Here is a 21,694-nt window from a genome sequence, read left to right on the forward strand (position 1 = left end):
AAAATGCAACACAACAGAATCTACAGGATCCAGCAAAGGCAGTTTCGGGAGGGAAGTTCGTAGTGATGCAAGAAATAAGAAAAAGCTCAAATAAACAATCTAACTTTACATGTAAAGGAACTAGAAAAAGAGTAACAAAACCCAGCAGTTGTAGGAGGAAGGAAATAAAGATCAGAGCAGAAATAAACGAAATTGAGACTAAAAAAACAATAGCAAAGATCCATGAAAAGAAGAGTTGGTTCTTTGAAAAGACAAATAAGACTGATCAACGTTTAACTAGACTCAGTAAGAACAAAGAAGAGAGGACTCAAATAAAATCAGGAACTTTCGAAAGAGGGAAGATACAACTGATACCAAAGAAATACGAGGGATCGTAAGAGATTACTATGAACAATTATACACCAACAAATCAACAACTTAGAAAATTGTGTAAATTACGAGAAACATAGTCTTCTAAGACTGAATCATGAAGAAACAGAAAATCTGACTGGGTCAGTTACAGGAAGGAGATTGAATCAGGAATCAAAACCCCCCAACAGGTAAAAGTTGGGACCAGAAGGCTTCACTGGTGCATTCCACCAAACATTCAAAGAGGATTTAACACCTATCCTTCTCAAACTCTTACCAAAGAATTGAAGAGGCGTGAATGCTTCCAAACTCATTTTCCCAAGCCAGCATTACCCTGATGCCAAAAGCAGACAAGGACGCCATCAAAAAAAGAAAGTCACAGGCAATGTCCTTGATGAGCATACATACAAAAATCCTCAACAAAACATTAGCAAGCTGAATGAACAACACATTGAAAGGATCATGTACTGCGACTGAGTGCGATTCATTCCAGGGATGCAAGGATGGTTCGACATCCACAAGTCAATCAGTGTGATAGAGCATGTTAGCAAAATGAGGAATAGAAATTACATGATCATCTCAATAGATGTAGAAAAAACACTTGAAGAAATTCAATATGCATCTATGATAAAAACTCTTAACAAAGCAGGGTTAGAGGGAATATATCTCCACATGACACAAGCCACATGTGAAAAACCCACAGCTAACATCATCCTCAGTGGTGAAAAACAGCTTTCCCCGAGGGTCAGGAATGAGACAGATGTCCACTCACCACTTTTAGTCTACACAATGTTGCAAGTCTCAGCCTCAGCAACCACACAAGGAAAAGAAGTAAAAGGCATCCGAGTTCATACGGAAAAATATAAAACGTTCGCTATTTGCAGATAACATAATACTCTATATAGAAAACACTAAAGACTTCACCAAAAAATTACTAGAACTGATAAATGAACTCAGCAGAGTCGCAGGATACAAAATCAACGTACAGAAATCTGTTGCATTTCTACACAGCGATATTAAAACAGCAGAAAGAGAAATTAAGAAAACAACCCCATTTACAAATTGCACCAAAAATAATAAAATGCCCAGGAATAAACCTGACCAAAGAGGCGAAGACCCATATTCTGGAAAGTATAAAACGCTGAAGAAAGAAACTGAGGACGACACAAGGAAATGGAAAGACGTTCCGCGCTCTCGGATGGGAGACTTAATACTGTTAAAATGTCCACATACCCAAAGCAATCTACAGATTCAATGCAATTCCTCTCAAAACTGCGATGCCATTTTTCGCAGAAACGGAACAACCAATCCTTAAATTCGTGTGGAACCACGAAAGATCACAAGTCGCCGCAGCGGTCTTGAGAAAAAGGAAGCTGGGAGCATCACGCTGGCTGATTCCAAACCGTATTAGAAAGCTGTGGTGATCCCAACACTACGCTATCGGCATGAAGGCGGACACGCGGATCAATCAACAGAAGGGAGAAGTAAACCCATGCTCACGCGGTCAATTGATCTACCACAAAGGAGGCAAGAATGTGCAATGAGAAAAAGCCTCTTCACCAAACGGTGCTGGGAGAACCGGACGGCCACGTGCAAAAGAATGACACTGGACCACTTTCTTACACCACACACAAAAATAAACTCAAAATGGATTAAAGATCTACATGTGAGACCAGAAACCATAAAAATCCTAGAAGAAAATGTAGTCATGAAGCTCTTGACTTCACTCTCGGCGGTGTGTTTTTGGATCTGACTCCAAAGGCAACGGGAATAAAGGCAAAAATCAATAAACGAACGGAACTTCATCACAACAAAAAGCTTCTGCACAGGGGCACCTGGGGCTCCGTCCGTTAGGCGTCAGACTCTTGATTTCGGCTCAGGTCACGATCTTGTCATTTGTGGGATCGAGTCCCCTGTGTCAGGCAGACCCTACTTAAGATTCCCTCTCTCCCTCTCTCTGCCCCTCCCCTGCTCGTTCTCTTTCCAAAACCACAAAGAGATACCACCTCACACCTGTCAGAATGGCGAACATCAACAACACAGGGAACAACAGGTGTTGGCGAGGACGCGCAGAAAGGGAGCGCTCGCGCACTGTGGCTGGGAACGCAGACCGGTGCAGCCGCCGTGGAGAACGGTGTGGAGGGTCCTCGGGTTGGAAAAACAACGACCCTACCATCCGGCAACTGCACTTCTGAGTAGTTATCGGAAGGAGACAAAGTCACCGATTCCAAAACCCACCCGCACCCCCACATTCACGGCAACGTCACGTACGGTGGGCAAGACACGGAAGCCACGTCGGTGTCCATCAAAGGATGAACGGATAAAGAAAAGTGGAACCTAAAAAACCAACCAAGCCAAACCAAACTCCCAGAAAAGTACAGAACGGACTGGTGGTCACCAGAGGTGCCGGGTGGGGGGGGGGGGGGTCTGGGGGCCCAGCCCGGTTCCACCGCAGCAGCCTGGACAGGGAGCCGGGCTGCGTCCCGCCGGCATGTTCCAGGAGGAGCCCGCCTCGTCGCTCGTGGGGCTGGGAAGCCATCACCTCCCTGCTGTTCTGTGATCTTCTCTCCGTTTCTCCGCCTCTATTGTCCTATCCGTGCACCTCTCTGCCCCTTTCTCGCTGGGTCGGTCCCTGCCCCTTGGGTCTCCACCCTCCCCGGGTCCCTCTCCCACACCTCTCTGCCTCCTTCCGCAGGGAAGGTGAGGTCGGCTGGCCGGGGCTGCAGGAAGGAGCACCCCGCACAGCTCCCCTCTTGGTCAGTTCCTCCCTCTCAGGCTGGTGACAGACTGCGGTCAGATCAGGGGCTCCCCGTTTCTCTCCTCCTGGTGCAGAAGTCTGGACACATGTGCTCTGCCTCTGCCTCACTCTCTGCTCCCTCAGCTCCTTTCTGGCTCATTCGGGTGGGTTTGGGACAGGCTTTCCGGATCCCAGAGCAGTATGGTCTGCGGTTAGGGTGCGGGCTGGGCGAGGGAGGGTTCACCGACCTGCTCTGGCTCAGGTCCCAGGATCCACGGGGTCAGCGGGACCAGCCCAGCTCACCGGACTCTTCCAGAACCAGGATGTCCTATCCCCCACTACCTGACAAGCTCACGCGGCTGGCAGTCTAGAAGGGAGCTGGGTGTTTCTGGGGTTCTGGATAAACACTGCCAACATCAGCCTTTTCTAGGGAGGAACAGTGACCCCGGGGACCACCGGAGCTCTTAAGATGGTCCCACAGCCTCAGATGGTGTCGGATCCAAGCTCAGACAGACCTCAGGTCGGCCCTGACAGCTTGAACCACCCCTGGGCCTCCCCAGAGAGACAAGGCCGAGCAGAGGCCAGAGGTGGGCCCCACAGAGTTGCAGGGTGGACGGCACACGTACTGGGGCCAGGGGCCCACTGGGACGTGACCAGGACCACACGTCAGGCACACCCAGAATGGTGCCCGACCAAGCAGGACCACTTTGGGGCTTCCCAAAGTCTGAACTCAACCAGAATAATACGTGGGCCTCAACATGACCACAGGGCAGGACCCGCGTCGCACCTACCACGACAATGTGACCACGTGGGACGGATCCCTCTACAGAACAGCAGCATCGTTCTGGAATCAGCGGTGGGGACACCCCAAAGCTTTCCGGTGCGATGCAGGGCCACACGTGTGGCTTCCCCGGGACGCCGTGTGGGGAGGGGTCAGTACTCACACATTACCCGTCATCGAGGATATGGGATAAACTCAGACACAAAGCTGGGGCCTCCTCTGGGAGGAGGATTCTGTACAGAATCTTAACAGGTCTCACGGGAGCTGCCGGAACAGACCCACAGGTGCCATGGAGGCGAACCTGCCACTGGACCACACTTGACCTTGTTTCGGAAGCAGGCTCGATGAGCGACCCCGGGAGCGTCCAGGGCTGCAGGGAAGGGCCCAGAAGTCCACGCGGGGGCCCCCACATCCAGGACAGACCAGAGCGTCCCTAGAGCTGAAGAGGCGGGCACCTTGACTGGAAGGTTGTGATGAGTCCAGAAACACTCTGAGCCTCAAAGCCAGACCGTTACAACAGCTCCAGGATTCTTTCAGGGGCCTTACCACGTCCAGGGGCTTTGCCCACCCAATGGCTCCCACTGCCTGCTCGCCGTCGGGGGCTGGGTTTACTTCTCATCCTGCCCAGGCACGGTGTTCCTGGGGTCCTCAGGCCTGGGTCACAACCTTCTACCATCCAGGGCGGCTGAGCAGACAGGAGCTCCCGGCAGCTGGGGGTGGGGTGGCTGGCAGGGCCCCCGCCTCCTGCTTTCTCCGCCGTCCAGGACACCCAGCAGGACGCCCAGCTGGCGGGCAGAGTGACCACTGCCCCGCGCTGCCCCCGACCAAGGGGCTCCCGAAGGACAGACCTCCAGTGCCGACCACGGGAGTCCTGGGCCAAGCAGGACGGAGGGTCACCCCCCCCAGATGGCAGGGCCGGGCGCGTCTGGTGGTGCTCAGAGCCGGGGGACACCGGGCAGCCTCTTCTCTCTCACGGGGACACAGGCGCCACGGGGGCACACAGGTGGTATCCATCGTGGGAAACAAAGTTTTCCCGCGTTCACTCTCTGCCTGGGGGATTCTTCATGCACGAATCCAACCCACGTGTGTTCGGTCCCCACGGTGGCCCGCACACTGGTCACCTCACGGCTATCGATGACAAACGTGAAAGGCCTTCAGAAGGCCTGCTGCTCTTTGGACCCAGAGCTTAGCTCGTCTCTTTCCTGCTCATTCTGCACTGCCAGGCGCTCCCACAATCCCTCTTCTCCCCCCGCAAAGCCATTATCAGCTTGCACTGTGAGGGCTTTTCTTTTTTTTTTTTAAGTTTGTTTATTTTTGAGAGAGAGAGAGGGGAAGGAGCAGAGAAAGAGAGAGAGAGAGGGAATCCCAAGCAGACTCTGCACCATCAGCGTGGAGCCCGACCCGGGACTCAAGCTCACGAACCATGAGATCATGACTTGAGCTGAAATCAAGTTGGCCGCTTAACCAACTGAGCCCCCTGGGTGCCCCTGTGATGGCTTTGTAGTGGTCTTTCCGGGAGAGCGGAGAGGCTCGTTCTGGGCCACGCACACTCAGGCCCCTCCTGAGACCTGTTAAAGCAGGACCAGGAGCAGAGGGTCCGGGCAGGGGGATGGGCTTGGGGCGGCTAGTCTCGATGTCCACCCAGTGCTGGGAACCCCGAGGGGGCAATGCCCCGGCAGAAGCACTTCCCCCGCTGCCCGCCCCTCGCCTACCGGGAGCGCAGCCCTGGGGCGGCCGTGGGCAGGTGCCCCAGCGGTCACACCCAGGGTGTCAGCTGTTTGCAACGGTGACGTGGAGAGGCAGCCGAGGAGCTGTGCATGGTGACCACCAAGAGCCAGAGAGAAGGCACAGAAGGAAACAAGTGTCTCAGAAAGAAGCGGGGACAGGGACTGGGTAGTGAGGGGGCTGGGCAGAGGCGTGTTCCCGGTCCAGGCCACGGAGGCCGCACACAGGTTTTCTCCGAGGCTCCATGGGTCACCACCGTGGCTCTTCCAACAAAGTCCTTCCCTTTGCTTAAGCTGATCTGAACAAGCTCCTGTTTCCGCTAAACGATTCCTGACCAAGACATGCCCCTGGAGCTCGGCATTGTGCCTTGGCCTTGGCACAGAGAAGCCTCCATTTGCTGAATGGGTGACCGAACACATCTGTCACACATCTGTCACCGTGGCACGGGAGCCAGGCTTATTAATTACCAGCAAAGCCACAAGGCAGGTGACACTGTGCTCCCCAGGCTTGGGCGGCGGGGCTGGCCATAAGGGGTGGGGCACTGGCCTTTCACGATGGAAGTCCTTGGTTCTCGGGGACCCCCAGAGGCCTACTCACATCGTAAAGGCCCCGCGCAGTCCTGCGACGAAGGATATTTCCTGGAACTTACGCCACCATGGAACCCTTTGGTTTTCAGATTCTGAAGATCGATCAGATCGTTTTCTCTTTCACAAAACGGGGAAGGTTATCGCCCACCTCACAGAGATAATGTGAGAGTTCGTGGTTCATAAAAGTGCTTAATAATGGGTTTCAAACCAATCAAATCCTTTGCAAGTCTAAGCGGGGGGTCTAATCAAACTACTGGTGGCAAGTTCCCAGGAAACACACATGCGTGTGCGTTCGCGAGCTGTGCGATTGCAGCCTCCAAAACCCCCTGGAATCTGTGACTGTGACCTTATTTGAAAATAAGGTCTTGGGGCGCCTGGGTGGCTCAGTCGGTTAAGTGTCTGACTTCGGCTCCGGTCATGGTCTCACGGTTTGAGTTCAAGCCCCACATCGGGCTCTGCGCTGACAGCTGGGCAAAGACACACAGGGAGAAAGCCAAGTGAAGACACGGGCAGAGGTCAGAGAGCTGCGTCTGTGGGTCAAGGAGCACCGGGGGCTGCCAGAAGCCATCAGAAGCTGGAGGAGGTCAGGGAAGTTCTTCCCTGGGACGTCCGAGGGAGCACGGCCCCAACTTCAGACCGCTGGCCTCCAGAGCCCTGAGAGCCCACAACTGTTGTTTCAAAATAAAAAATGCCCACCCTGATCCCAAACCCCCCCTGCGCGAGTGCGTACTCGAGAGGCTTGGGGGTCACGAACCCAGGGGTCGCAGGTGTGCCAAGGTCGAGCAGGCAATGGCTGGCGGCCCGTGCAACACTCCACTTCCCATCTCTTCTCATTCCTGATATTCAGCTGGCCAGCAAGGGTCTCACTCTGGAATCTCCAGACGCTGTGCCTTCCCCTGTCCCGTGCCACGCCCTGCTTCGAGGCTTCAGCTCCGCCCACGTGGACCACTGAAGTGCCCCCTGTGCTCCCCCTGGCCCCGGTCTCCATCCTGCTTGGCCAGAGCCCAGACCCACTGCTTGCCCCCTGCTTCTAGCTGAGTGACGGAGGCACCGTTCCTGCTCAACTCTGCTGCCCTGTCCCCCAACAGGTCCTGGCTCATCCCTCCCGCTCCTCCTTCGGGATTGTGGTCCAGCTGGCCCCGGGCCTCGGCCGGACCTCTCTGCTGGATGCTGCTTTTCCCGGTCCAGAGAGGGCTGTGCCGGAGAACCCCGAGTATTCTCGTGCACATGTGTGTGCGTGTGTGGACACGCCCTGGCCTGGATCCCACCCCCCCCCCCCCCCCCCGCCACATAAGGGCCGTCCATCCAGGCTCCCCCTCAGGTCCCTTCCATACCTCTCATGGTCAGACTTCCCAGGGAAGCCGCCCTGTTCCCCGGCCCCTGCAGGGAAAGGTCCTGTCCCACCCGGGCCAGGTCTCCCCGGAGTGTCCTCGGCTCCCCTCCACCCCCACTGCTTCTGCAGCACAGAACTCGCTCCTCAAATGCTGGCTGCTGCCCCAGCCACGCCAGTCTCGTGCCCGCCACACGGCACTCCACTAGTACAGCTTTCCCGAGCGGGCCTGCTCGCTGGAAGGACTGGCCTCCCCGGGCCGGCGGTGCTCCCGCCGGTCACTCCTTGGACTGACCAGCTGTCCCGCTCCTGATGCCCCGCCCCGTCCCATACGGCTCGAGAGGGGTCTGGATCCTGCCCCTGCTCCGAGGGGCCTCGGAGCTCTCCAGCTGGAATCCTCCCAGGGCCTGGTTAACGCACCGGGCTCTGCCCGGTCCCCGGGCCACGTGTCTGTCTCAGGCCCCATCCAGCTCCCGCCTCCCATGGGGCTTGGGCTGTGTCCCTGCGGCCCTCCCCAGCCGGGACTGAGGCCCACTGCTGCCGACACCTCACGGCTCACTGCCGGCCCGGCCGGAACGGGGTGAGTGGCTACAGGGCTGGCCCCCCTCAGAGTCAGCCTTGAACTAGGCGGTGCTCAGCCCGAGGCCTGGGGCCCGTGTCAGCCTCCACGAGCCTCTACTGCCGGGTGGTCTCTGTCTGAAGCTACTCCTGCCTGAGGAGCCAGGGCCATGGAGGTCCTGCGTGGCTGGTCCGGCACGAACATCTTTCAGTCCATCGCCACCCCCCCGCAGACCCGTCCCGGCCTGGCCCTGCCACCGACCAGATCTCAGGACGTTTGCCGAATTCAGGAACAGGCTCCAGTGTGGCGTCGGCCTCCGTCAGGAACCCGGTGGGAAACTTCTTGGGGGGAAGGGCCGGCTCAGTAGCCGGGCACACGGGCCTCAGCGGGCCCCTACGGCCCCCACGGGATGTCCCACGGCTCCCTTCCTGCCCGAGCTGCCCTGCTGCCCCCCGGCTGGGCTCCCACAGACCCGGGCTCTGCTCTGCACCAGCACTGGCCCCCCTTGTGCTGCCGCTGTCTACCGGAGGCGGGGGGGGGGGGGGCCTCCTCGCTGGACGGTGAGCCCCTCCAGGGCAGGCCCTTCCTTCTGTCCCGTCCTCCTGGCCCCAGGCAGCACGGGCCTGGCTCCCAGGAGGCACCAGCAACTCTGCGGAACAGAACGCCACTTCTGCTTCTAGAATTCTCTTCCTCATTACTTCAGGGGAAACCCGGTGGCCAAAGTGCTTCTCCTGGCGCCTGCCTAGGGATGACGGTCACTGAGTGTCAGGAAAAGGGGAGGCCTGGCCCGGACCTGCCCCTGCAAGTGTGAACCCACCGGGCTGAGCCCGGCTTCCGCCTCCCGCCGTTACGCCCGCCGTGAGGCGCCTGGCCCTCCCCCCGCTGCTGGGAATGTGTGTGAGTGGGAACTGTGTGTTGCGGACGCTCTGGCTGCACCCAGGCAGGTGGCCTGCGGGACACAGCGGCTGGAGGCAGACGGCGGGGACACCGGAGCTCCGCCCGCAGGCACAGGAGGCCGGCACTTGCCTGCTGCCGCTGGGCTGAGCCACGTGACTTGCCTGTCCACTGAGCTGAGGCCAGAGCGGGTCACTCCTGGGGGGGTGGGTGTGACCGCCCTCCCCTCGGCTGGGTGGCCGCGGGGGCAGGAGTCAGCACGAATCTCCATCAGCCTGGGCCCCCAGTGATCACGGCGCCGGGCGCACGGGCGGGAAAGGCACCGACAAGAGACACACGTTCCCGCGTTCACGCAGATGGCGGTTGTTACGGCAGCTGAGCGCGGCCCGTCCTGACTAGCGCACGGCCCGGAGGCCACCCCCACGTCCCGGTGAGGGGGGACGGCAGCCTGGACCAGAGCTGAGGGGGGGCAGACGCCAAGTGGGTGGGTGTGAGACGTGCAGGGGGCAAGATGGACAGGGCTGGGGTGGCCAGCAGGGATGGAACGAGCTCCCGCGGGCATCGCTCCCCGTCCCCGCACCGGGGACAGACTTGCCGAGACCTTCCCAGAAGCGCCCAGGTTCTCCGTGTGAAGAATTCCCACCCATCTTAATATCCGGGCTCAGGGCCTGCTGTCACTGGCTGCAAGCCCGTCAGAGCCGCCAGGCCCCGGGGTCGCTGCTCCGCTGAGCGAGAGGCTGGTCACGCAGGCAGAACCCGAAGCCGCAGCAGCCATCGCTTACTGACGAGACCCACTGGGCTGTGCCAGCGCTTTTCAAAGAGCCACTGGTCTAAGCCTCAGAGCAGGGGGCAGAGGGAGGCTCCATCACGGCCTCCACCTCACAAGCAGGCAGGCCGGGGCTCAGGGAGCGTGACCACCCCCCAGCTACGAGGGGGCAGAACCCGCAGGAACGCCGGTCCGCGTGGCTCGAAGCCCGTGGCTACCACCTAATGCTGCCTCCCTGCCTGGGCGGGGTGGCTCGTCCTCAGCGAGCCAGCTGACGACCGGGATCTGCATCTGAGGGGCTGTGTGCCCCTCTCTGGGGAGGGGGTGGGCATGCCCACCGCACCACAGGTGCCCGCGCGGAGGCGTCTGGGCCCCTCCCGGGTCCACGTGTCCCCGGAGCTCCCGCATACACATCGGGGGGGCTGAGTCCTGTTCTTGGCTGTGTGTACATGGGCGCCGGCTCCGGGCTCCCACGGGTTCCGGGGAGACCGGACCGTGGGATGTGGATGCCTGTCTTGGCCTTGACGCTCGTGGGATTCGAATTGCGAGGCTCCCACCCAAGCAGAAACAGAAGCTGCTTCGTAGAAGTCACCGGAGCGACAGTGACATATTTTCACTTGCTGCTGATTCTTTTTTCTTGGCAGAGAATGGTAAACTCCACCACCGCCCCCGGCCCAGGCCTGTGTGCTGAGCGTGGCGGAGGGCTCAGGTCCCGGAGGCAGGCGGGCGAGGGGCCCGGGTCCGCCTGCCGGCTCTGCCGCACGCTCTCTGTAATCCCGAGGGAGTCCCTGACGTCTCTGAGCCTCAGTTTTGTCGTCTCGAGAATGGGTTAGCAGGGGCTGCTGAGAGGACTCAGCAGGGGCCGGACGTGAAACCTCACCCTGGTGCCCGGCACGGATCGGAGGTGCTCCGCGAACCGTGTTCCCCACTCTCCTGTGCTCGCCGGTCTAGCGTCGGGAAGCGCTCGGCGACAAGGTCACCCACGGCCGAGTCCACGTTCACTCCACGCGAGCGCTCAGGCCACAGAGCGCTGCCTTTGGGCGAAGATGAAACTTCCTGAAGCCACTAGCAAAGATGATGTTTCACGTGGGCCCCTACTACGGACAGTGGTTAAAAGTGGGGCTGCTCCCTCTGGTGAGGGCTGTGGCCCCCACTCCACTGCCCTGATGGTGGTCACCGAGGGTCCCTGCAGAAGCCCCAGGGCTCCTCAGATGGCAGGGAAGCCGTAGGTTAGGGGCCGAGGAGAGGGGCCTGTGTGTCGCGTCACAGTCACCGGGTGCACAGGAGGCTCAAACCCGACCTCCGCTCTCGGGCCTTGACAAATGCTCCGGGCCCCGGTCCTCCCTCCACGAGGGTGCAGTGACAGAACTCTCTTGGAAGCGTCAGGAACCGAGCTGTGGGTGCGGGCACCCCGGCAAGTCGGCGTCCACGGTGCTGGCTGCCTTTGCGGAGGGGGCAGGGACAGTGGACGGGCCAGGCCGGGCACGTGTCGGTCCAGCCAGACCCTCCGAGCGCCCCCTTCTAGCAGTCCAGCCCGTCAGCGCCTACCCTGCTTGCCTGGCGGCCTCTTGTCTCTGTGAGTAGCCTCCCCACACTTGGGGTCACTGCACCTGCAGTCACCACACCTGGGGTCACCTCACATTTGACCCTTGACCTCCTGGGATGGACTCGCCATCATCCACCCCTCCCCCCCACGTCTGCTCCCCTCCCATGTCTCTCTCTGCTGGTGGCACCGTGTCTGCCCCAGGCTGAGGTCAGCAGTAGGACGTCAGGTTCCACCCTGTCCAGCTGGACCGCAGGTCCTGCCAGGGGCACCTCAGTGTCTGTAAACAGTCTCTATTGTAAAGACCCGGCTGCTGCCCGGGGTTCAGCAAGTCCCCCAACTACTAACTATGACAGCCCCATCGGCCTCTGCCCTGGCTGGCCCTGATCTCCTGCACCTGTGTTCTGGGGGGGGGGGGGTGTCCCCTGATCTCCTGCACCTGTGTTCTGGGGGGGTTTCCCCCGATTTCCTGCACCTGCGTTCTGGGGGTGGTGTCCACTCACAAGCCACCAGCCAAACACACGGTCTTTGCAGACCATGACAATGGTGTGGATGGAGAAAAGCCCCAGTGTGTGGTGAGAGAAGCCTAAGGAGGTGGCTTCTACGCTGAGACCTCGGAGGCAGGACTTGGTCACTGAAGGGCCTGGGCTGGGAGGTCATTCCAGGCGGAGGAAGTATCCGCTAAGGCCCTGAGGTAGGAAAGCAGAGGCTGGTGCAGGGTGTGGAGGGGCAACATGTGGACGGTGGGGCCGGGCTGGGGGCGCAGAGGCTGGGTCCCGAGGGTGCCCCAGGTCATGGCTGGGAGTTCGCATTTTTTCCTAAAGGCAACGGGAGCCACTGATGGCCTCACAGGCTTGGTGCCGCGACCTGACGTGCGGTTAGACCACCCTGGTGGGGGCTGTGTGGAGGGGGGGTGAGGGGGACAGCGTGAGCGAGGGTGTTCAGTGACCCCATGGGCACGAAGCAGGGGAGGGAGAGCTCCCAACACTTGGCCGTAACTATGGGAGTGAGCCCGGGGAGGGCTCCCCACCCCACCGCGAGCTCTTTGAAGACCAACATTAAGCTTTATTCTTCTCTGTAGCTGCAGGACTGAGCCCGGGTCTGGCGCCTCGAGCCCGAATGTTTGCTGCACACAGTGTGTCCTCTGGTCCGGTCCCATCACCCCACTGTCACCAAGCAGACGAGCAGTGACCTGGCATTTCCTTGTCCCAGTTAGGGTATAATCACCGAGGCTCTTCAACCTCGTTTCAGCTCTACAGACGTAGGGGGGACGGAACGGGCACCCCACACAGTTAACCCTGGGGCCCCGCACCTGCCGGGTCAGGGGGGGGGGGGCGCACCGTGGGCCCTTCTGCAGGTGCCAGCGTCCGCAGTCCGAGCCCCGGTTCTGCGTCTCAGGGGGCTGCTTCCGGCACAACCTCACCCCCTCCCTCCAGGTTTGCAGTTTTCTGATTGGCCGAGAAGCTGAATGTGCTAGAGCAACGGGAGGGCAAGCTTCGTGGCGAAGACGGTGGCGTAGCTGCGGACCGGGAGAGCCCGAGGAGTCCCAGCTCGGCCCCCGCCTTGCTGGTGGCACCGCCAGCCAGCTTCCCCATCTGTAAATCGGGCACGCTCGCAGCTTTAGGACTGTCGTTGATGTGAACGCTCCAGGCCGACCAGGAACACGTCCCGTGAGGAGCGGGAATGGGGCTCCACCTTATCTCCGGGGAAAGGCACCCGGTTGGGGGGAGGGGGGACAGTCGGTGCTCTGGGCTCCCCCACCCCCCGGCCTCTGGAGCCTCCGCCCACATCGGTGCCGAGGTTCCCGTGGAAGGGGTCTGTGTCCCTTCCATGTCCCATCTGTCCTAAGTGAATCGGGAAGAGCCCGGGGTCCGCGGCTGGAACCCCTGTGGTTGGTGGGGCGAGGAAGGGGCTGGGGTTGGATGGTCAGGGTCGCCTGTTGAGAAGCTGAGGCCGGAAGCTGTATTTCAGAGGGCTCAGCACGAGGGTGGGGCGCTCAAGGCCAGAGCACGGCTCCCACACCAAGGGTCAGCCTGTAGGGAGGCTGAATCCAAACCCGAAGCCCAGGGCACCGGGGCAGGGAGGAGAGGAAGTCAGCACTGAGCGAGCAGGGGCAGGAGGAGACGGCGGCCGTGCCAGTCCGCCTTCATGAGGTGTGGGGTCCCAGGTCAGGGCTCCAGCACACCGGGGCTGCATGAGGTGCGGTCAGACCCGCACGGAAGCAGCCAGAGGCCAGGGCATCCCCCGAGGCTGAGCCTGGTGCTGGGGTCTGGGCTCCCAGAGCACCTTCATTCCGTCCTGCTGGAGAATCTGCACCAGGCCAGTGCCCGTATTTAGGGTCTGGGGGCCGTGACCATCCAGCTTCCTAGGCCCGCGACACAGCGACAGGACCTGGACTTAGCACGCGGCAGGCCCCAGGGCACGAAGCGTTGAATTCACATGAGAGACCCCGAGTTCGGCTCTACAGGCGCTCCCTGCACACCTACTATGTGCTCTGTCCCTGACGCATTCCTGCCTGTCCGGGGGGAGGCCACCTGCTTCGACCCAACACAAAGACATCCTGCTAACACAGCGGCTTCACAGATACCGGCCGGTCTGGTCAGCCTGGGCACCTCCGAGGCCCTGACCAGGGCACCCCACCACACGCCCAGCCGGTTCCGAGTCCGGGTTTCCTGTGGGCCCAAATCCCAGGCAGGCCCGGTGACGGGATGGCTGGGAGCCAGGCTCGCACGCTGGGGCCCCGCGGGGTGGTGCCATGGGGCACCCAACCCGATGAGAGATACGGGTCAGCTGCTGAGACTATCGGTTTTACTCTGAAATTTAGAACCGAAACGTTATAAATTCTTACAAACACGCACAGGCCAGAGAAGGCGAGTGGACTTTTCCCGCTCTGGAGCGGGACAGAAGGGACATCTAACACAAGTGCCTGAGACCAAAGCACACGTCCCTAACGGAATCTGCACCGGAGCTGGGCCGCATCAGATCGTCACCTCCCAATCTTCTCACGCCACGAGCCCGCTCTCTGAACACATCTGGGGATGCCCGATCGGTGGCATTCTGGGGACACAGCCCTTAACATGTGAGCATATCATCTCTGGGTTTTGCACTCCTGTCCCGTCCAAAATCTGCTGCTAGCATGATTCGTTACCTGAGCCAAGACTGATTTGGGATCAACACAAGATCTCCTTTTCAGGAATCCTTAGACACTGGATGAATTCTAGGTCCGATTCTGCCCTGACTTACTCTGTGGGGATAGGTGACCCCCACTCGCTGGTCCCGTTTGGCTATGTGTGAACTCTCTCTGAGCTGCCTTTCGGCTTTAACATTCTGTGTCTGGCCTTTATTCCCTGCCCAAGTGGGTAATGGAGATCCGACTACAATTTATTTAGATCCAGCTAAAACGTGTTGTGAGCATGCTTTCATATACATTATTTGCCCGCGTTCTAGAAATCTCAGAAAAGTAGGTGCTATTATCTCCATTATCTGGATTACAAAACAGAGGCTCAGAGAAGTTGAGCGTGTGCGCTGAGGTCGCGGCGCGGAGATTCAGTCTCAGGCCTGCCTCCGGCTTCCGAGGGCTGAGAACAGAGGCAGTGAGCCTCACAGCCACTCAGCTTCCTCCACCCCCCTGCCCAGCGCTCTGCTCTGGTGTGGGGGATGCAGGTGGGCTCCAGCTGGGCCTGGGGCTGCAGGCTGCCGGCAGGCGCCAGGTGGACTTGGGCTGGCAAAGGTTGGCAATGTTCCGGAAGGCCCGTGAAGACAGCCTATCAAGGGCTGAGAGCGGCGTCTTTGGCCCAGCCTGGGTCTGGCTCTCCCAGGTGAGTCCTCTAGGCCCCATCTGTGCTTGGAGCCCAGGAGCTGCCTGCTTTCTGCTCAGCTTTGCCATCGGCGAGCCTCTCCCTGCCGTGTGGCCTGCTGTCCCCAGAGATGGGCCCTCGAATATTCTTGTCCACATTTCCCAGTCCCCAGAAATCATCCAACGCCAGCAGACAAGGGCAGGGAAGAAAGGGGCGTACTGCAGACGCCGGGCTCAGACCCGTCCCCACAACACGGTGGGCCGGTTCGAGCAGGGTTTTTATTCCCGACACTTGGGCCGCTCCATCACCACTGGTCTCCATGCAGCAGTGGCTTTGAGAACCCAGTGCTCTTTTCTGAGCCTGAGCCACCGACTGGTGGTATGACACTGGGCAAGTAAATTTCTCCCTGTGGGCCTCGGCGTCCTCCTCCAGGCAACAGCTAGCTGGTTGGAGCCCCCACGGATCTCGGGTCCCTTCCAGCGATGACATTTTAGGAACCACTATCTTTGACTTTCCCTTCCCAGAGGCATGGAAACGGAGCAGTCGCCTCTGGAGAGCGCATCGAGCTGAAAAATTGCCCTCGCTCTCGGTCGCTCCTCCCTCCCTCCACGCCAGAGGCGCACCCCCACCCCGCCCTGGCCCTCGGGCAAACCCAGGCCCGGCCCCGTAGCCCTGCAGCTCGGGAAACGCGAGGGCAGCGGGACTGCGGCGGTGGCGGAGTCGCAGCGGGAGGGGGAGGAGAGCAGCGCCCGCCTGTCCCGCGGCCTCCGCAGCAGCCCTGGCCCTGGTCCCCGCGCGCCAGAGGGGGTTCCTGGCACACCCGGGTCTGGTGCTCGGGCCTGGGGCCGGCCGGGAGCTCATCACGCCCGATGGCACCGAACCGACCCCAGCGGCCCGCACCCCCCAACTCGGCAGAGCTAGGGCAGGCTCTCCACTCTGAGCGGCGGCGGAGCAGGGGACCCAGGCGCTCGGACGCCTCCGTCTCGCCCTCTCCAGGCCTGGAGCAGACTGTCGGGGCTGTCGGGGGCCGCGGGGTGGCAGTGGGGGTGGGGAGCACCATTTCTGGCTGGATGTCGGTCCTCATTCATCGTCTATCCCCGGTCCTCCGGAACCCCGTCTCCTCCCGCACCCCGTCGCCCCCCAGCGCCTCCGCGTCTCGGCCCCTGTGTCCCCGCCTCCCACGGAGCTCTCCGGGTGAAGGGCAGCCGCAGCCCGCGCCTACTCCCTGCCCGCAGTCCCTGCCCCCTCTGCCCGCCGCGGGGTCACCCGCCCGCCAGGGCCCAGCCTCCGCTCGCACCGAAGGCGCCCAGAGGGGAGGGACCAAAGTTCGGGCGCCGCGGGCCGGCGGAAGGCCCCGGGGTGCCGAGGGTGGCCGCGGCGGGGGCGCTGGGAGGTCAGACGCGGCGGCGGCCTCACCTGTTTCTCCAGCGGCTCCTTGGCCGAGAGCGCAGGCTTGGGGGAGGGCGCGCGGTCGCAGACGCAGCCCTCCAGCAGGTAGAGCCCCGAGGGCCGCGAGCTCGAGTCGCTCTCGAAGTAGAAGAGAAGGTTCTGCAGCAGCGCGAACCACTTGGTTTGCCATTTTGTGTTGTCCGAACTCCGCTTGCTCAGGTAGCCTTTGCGCGTGCCGTCCTTGCGCGCCAGCAGTCCCAGGGACGCGACGTGGCCATCGTTCAGCCGGATCCCCTTCTGCATGGTGCTCGGAGGCCAGCGAGACCCCACGCGCTTACATCTTCTCCGCGCGACACCCCGCGGCCCCCCGTCCGTGCGCGCGGCGCGCTGCCTCTCTCCGGCGCTCGCTCGCTCGCTCGCTCGCTCGCTCCTGGTCGCTCTCCCCTCCCCCCAAATAGCTACACTCCGGGAGCTGGCGCCGGGCCGCGGCTTCTGGAAGAGAGATGTACCATTCCCCGCCGGAACTTCTTCTCCGCCCCGCGGCGCCCCCGGGCCCCGGAGAGGCCTCCCGACCCTCCTCCGGCGCCGGGCAAACTGAGGGACTGGCGAGCTGCGCGCGGGCGAGGGGCAGGCGGAGTCATGTGACGCCGATCCCTCGAAGAGCCCGTGTGAGCAGCGCGGACAGAGACACGCACGCAGCCCGCCGAGGCGCAGAGCGGCGCGCAGGCTGCACCTTGGCGCCCCCTCCCCCTCCCCGGACGCGGACGCACGCACAAGCACACGCGCAAACCCTGCCCCTGTCCCCGCGGTCTCCCCTGCTCCCCTTCGGGTGCTAAAAACCAAATCAGATCAATTTTCGTTTAACCCCATGGAACCCCGGAGGCTTGCCATCCTGGGAGTCTGCCTCTCTGCGCCCCACCGCGGCGCCCTGGCGACCCGGGGTTAAGTCCCAGTTTTCATTTTCTCTTCCAAAGGCTCCCTCCCGGTACTTTATTTTTCTAATCCGATGTGGATGGAAGAGGGTGGTGGTTGGCGAAATAGCTCTGAAGGAGCTTTCGGTCTTATTCTTTGCGTAAACGGCCGGGTCACATTCATTTCAGGGTCCAGCCGCACACCCGGCGGCTTCCCCAGCGACCTGAGGACCGCGCAGGGGGTGCGGTGGGGGAGGGGTTAGGTGAGCGCTCGTTTTATTTTGTTTCATTTTGCGCGTTGCCATAATTACCGGCGCCACCCCCCTCCCCTGCGCCCCCGAGGTCTAGCTGGCGAGCCGCCGCCGGGAGTTTTCTGCAAATACCCCCCCAAAGCCTAAAGGCGGGTTTCAAACGCAGGCGCCGGGGACCATGGGAGCCTTCAAATAGCTGCGCTGGCGCAATGATACCTTAATGATAGATTTTCCGTTCTTATTTTTAGCTCCCATTCGCCTACACAGTTACACGGCATTTATCCGGGAACGTCACCGCGCCCGCATGCTGCACCGGCAGGGCGCGCGGGCCGCCGGGCGAGAGGGGCGCCGGGGCGGGGAGCGCGCACCGCCGGCTGCCGCAGAGGGACCCAGGGGGGCGCCCGGCCCGGCCCAGCGCGCTGGCGGCGGCGGCGGAGGGCGGCCGCGCGGCCCCGAAGAGAGAGGGAAGGAAGGAGGGAGGGAGGTAGGGAAGGAAGGAAGGAAGGAAGGAGGGAGGAACACCATCTTACAGCACCGAACCTGCGAGCACCCCTCCCCGCCGGCGCGCGCGCGCGCACACACATACACACACACACACACACACACACACACACACGATCACACACACGCTCACACCGCCCTGGGCTGGCGCAGGGAAGGAGCCCAGGAATCAGGTAGCCGTGGGGAGGAGGCCCGCCGACTCCGCGCAGAGGAGACGCCGCGCGCGGTCCTGGGCACCAGGCTCCGGCCTGCCCTCCTCCGGGAAAGCGCTGGGGAGCGAGACCGTGTTAACCTCAATGCGCCCTCTTAGCGTCCACGCTCCCCGCGCGCGGACTCTGCAAGGAGCCGGTTCTCTTCACGAATAATAAAAACAAAAGAGGCGAGATGGCTAAGCCTCCCGGTTCAGTCTTCATTTTCCCCAGAGGGACCCTCCGCTGTGACCGCCTTTGCTTCTTTCTAGCCCTCTTTGGGGAAGCAGTTTCCAGGAGTGAGGTTCTTAACCCCAGCTCTCATCTGAACTCCTTCGTTGGGCCTGTTGATACTGAGGCCCACGAAACTCCAGGGAAGGGGCAGTCTGGTCAGGGCACTCCACAGATAGGTCAAGTCGTTTAACCCTTCGGCCACCCTGTGGGGTAGGTGGCCCCACCCCCACCAGCTCTGTCGTCCAGTTGGGGAAAACGAGGCTCGGAGGGCAGAGCTGGGGTTTGAACTGCGTCCTGTGTCCCCAGGGTCTGTGTACAGCCGAGGGGGTAGTCCCTGGGTTGGGGGGTGGGGCTTTTATCCTAAGATGGGGCAAGACCTTTCAGGTGGGCCAGAGCCCAGGTTGGGCCTGCAGGGCAGCCACTGTGACAGAGACCCTAAGGCACCTGAGACTGCACACAGGAATCACCTGGGGTGTGTGACAAGCAGCCACAAAAGGCTGTGAGTGGTTTATGTGCTCTCCCGGCTGGTTTTAATGTGCAGCAAAGTTAGACACCCACCAGCATGCGGAGGACCCAGCGATTCTGTCGTGGGCACCGGAATCGCCAGGGGTCTTGTTAAAATACAGGCCCTCCTTGCGGGCAGGGTCTGAGAGCCTGCGTGTGAGTGAGCTCGCTGGTGATGTGACCTGGCTGGACCGCAGACCGCCTTTGGAGGTGTTCATTCATTCATCCACCCATTCATTCGTTCATTCCCTCATGCAAGCCTGTCCCGGCAGCGCTCACAGAGCCCCCAGCCTGGGCCGCTGGGGACGCAGGGATCCACAGATCACAGCCCCTGCGCCCTGATATTCAGGCCTCCAGTGCTCCTCTCCCACAGCGCGCTCAGTGTGCCCCGGGGGGGAACACCTTCCCCTGAGTCTGGGGACACGTCTCTGTACATGAGGACTCATGAAGAAGCATTAAGGAGCATTTTGGCGGGCTTGATGGCCCCACAAAGAAATGGCCAGCAGATGACAGGGACTTCGGCCTGGCCAGACCCCTGCGAAGTCCTCCCGGCAGGTTTTCTACTGCACTTTGCACGAAGTCAGCTTGCGCGTTGCTTGCGATGGGTGGTCTGTGGGTCTGGCTGGTCTGTGGGTCCGCCCGGCTTCGGGCCTGGGTGCCCGAGGACTCCCGGGGCCTGCGTGCGCCCTCCGCTGTGTGCGTGGGAGCTTCTGGGTGCTGCTGTATGTGTGCGTCTGTGTGCACACACGTATGCCCTGCGAGTGGTGAGCGGGTAGGTGTAGCATTTGGAGAAGCTTTGCTCTTCTGGCACCGTGTTAAAAAAACACAGCTTCCACGTCACCTAAAGGAAATGCAGAAGTAAGTATGTGGACTCGGAAGCATTTTTGGAAATGGAGGTCTGGCCAGGAGGGTTTGCTGCTCTAGCGCTGGGGCCCGCGGGTCGGTTCCGCCAGGCACCTGCGTGCGGACCCAAGGGCTTCTCACCTTCACTCCCCAGCCGGGGACGATAGCTGTGTTATTCTGTCTGATGGTAGATGTAATAAGGCTCTTTGTCAAACATGAACATGGAAAATAAAAGGACAACTCTTCCACGGTTCTTTGGTTTTGTTTTTTTGTTTTTTTTTTCGCTATCTAATTTTCTTGACTTTTTTCTACGCTAATATATTTACCGAAATGGGCTTCCGCAAACACAGGCTATTTAAAATCTCCATCTCGCTCGCTCCCTTCACTTCACAGTGTGTGGGGACAAGTTTTCATATTACCGTGAATTTAATGAACAGATTCTTCATGCTTAGGCATTTCTGCTGTTTTTCCGTTCGTAGTTTTTGGAAACAACATTGCAGTTAATATCTTTGTGTATACATTTCCCTCCCTGTGGCCAAATTCCTGAAAGTGGTATTTCTAGGCCAAGGAACGTGCGTTTGAAACACGGGTACATATTATACTAGGTTTCCAGGGAGGTTACTTCCTCTGCGTGGCTACCCAGGGTGGATGGGAGGCCCACGTCAGCACCCGCCTGTCACTCCTGGATGGCCGTGGTATGCACCTCTTGAAATTTGCCCATTTTGAAAGGGCAAAATGACATCCCCTTCTTGTATTCATTTTTACTTCTTTAATTGCTTGTGAGGTTAGACTGTTTTTGTAATTTTTTAATGTTTATTTTTGAAAGAGAGAGAAACAGAGTACAAGTGGGGAAGGGGCACAGAGAGAGAGACACAGAATCTGAAGCAGGCTCCAGGCTCTGAGCTGTCAGCACAGAGCCCGAGGTGGGGCTCGAACCAATGAACCGTGAGATTATGACCTGAGTTGAAGTCCAACTGAGTCAGCTTAACTGACTGAGACACCCAGGCGCCCCAAGACATTTTTAGATGTTTATGATCCTTTGCACTCCTTCTTTTGTGAATTTCTTGTTAACACCTTTTTCCAGATGTGTTAATATTTTTCTTGTTGATTTGCCACAGTCCTTTATATAGGAGGGAGCTTAGCCATCAGCTATAGTGCGCGTTGCAAATAATTTCCACAGTCTGTTGATTGTCCTTAATCTTGCATATATCTACTATGCCTGTATATTGTGTATGTCTTTATACAGGCTGTAAGAAATTTCACAGTCTGAACTGTATAGACAAATATTTTTCCTTATGGTTTCTGACTTTCGACTCTCCCTGTCTGCAGCAACCCCCTTCTCCCATCCTTGTACCAATTCCTTCAACACTGAAACATATCTGTCCACACTTTCTGTTTTTATGGTTTCATTTTTTCCATTTACAATTTTTTAATGTTTATTTATTTTTGAGAGACAGAGAGACAGAGCACGAGCCAGGGAGGGGCAGAGAGAGAGAGAGATGGAGACACAGAATCCGAAGCAGGCTCCAGGCTCTGAGCTGTCAGCATAGAGCCTGACGCGGTGCTCAACCCCCATCACTGTTTTTTTTTTGTTTTTTTGTTTTCTTGTTTTTTTTTTAAGAGAAGAGGGAGGGGAGAGGGAGAGAAGAGAGAGAATCCCAAACAGGATCCAGGCTCAACGCAGTGTGGAGCTTGACAGGGGACTGGATCCCATGACCCTGGGTTCATGACCTGAGCCGAAATTAAGAGCCAGACGCTCAACTGGCTGAGCCACTCAGGTGCCCCTCACTTTTCATTTTTAAAGTG

The 21,694-nt window shown here is 59.6% G+C and overlaps 1 protein-coding gene across 2 annotated transcripts in view; it reads right to left on the minus strand.

Moving 5' to 3' along the window:
* The window catches only part of RASGRF1 (Ras protein specific guanine nucleotide releasing factor 1), a 99,412-nt gene extending 81,478 nt beyond the window's left edge, over positions 1-17,934 (minus strand). Inside the window, exon 1 of one of the 2 annotated variants that reach the window (XM_078449099.2) lies at positions 17,835-17,934. In XM_078449099.2, coding sequence (XP_078305225.1) covers positions 17,835-17,873 — 39 coding nt within the window. In that variant the 5' untranslated portion in view covers positions 17,874-17,934. Of the gene's footprint in view, positions 1-16,483; positions 17,220-17,834 lie in introns of those variants that run through there. The other variant, XM_078449098.2, reaches the window with a different exon arrangement.
* Positions 17,935-21,694: the final 3,760 nt, after the last annotated feature.

The sequence above is a fragment of the Panthera onca genome, chromosome B3, assembly GCF_046562875.1.
Source record: "Panthera onca isolate mPanOnc1 chromosome B3, mPanOnc1 haplotype 2, whole genome shotgun sequence".
Lineage (NCBI taxonomy): Eukaryota > Metazoa > Chordata > Mammalia > Carnivora > Felidae > Panthera > Panthera onca.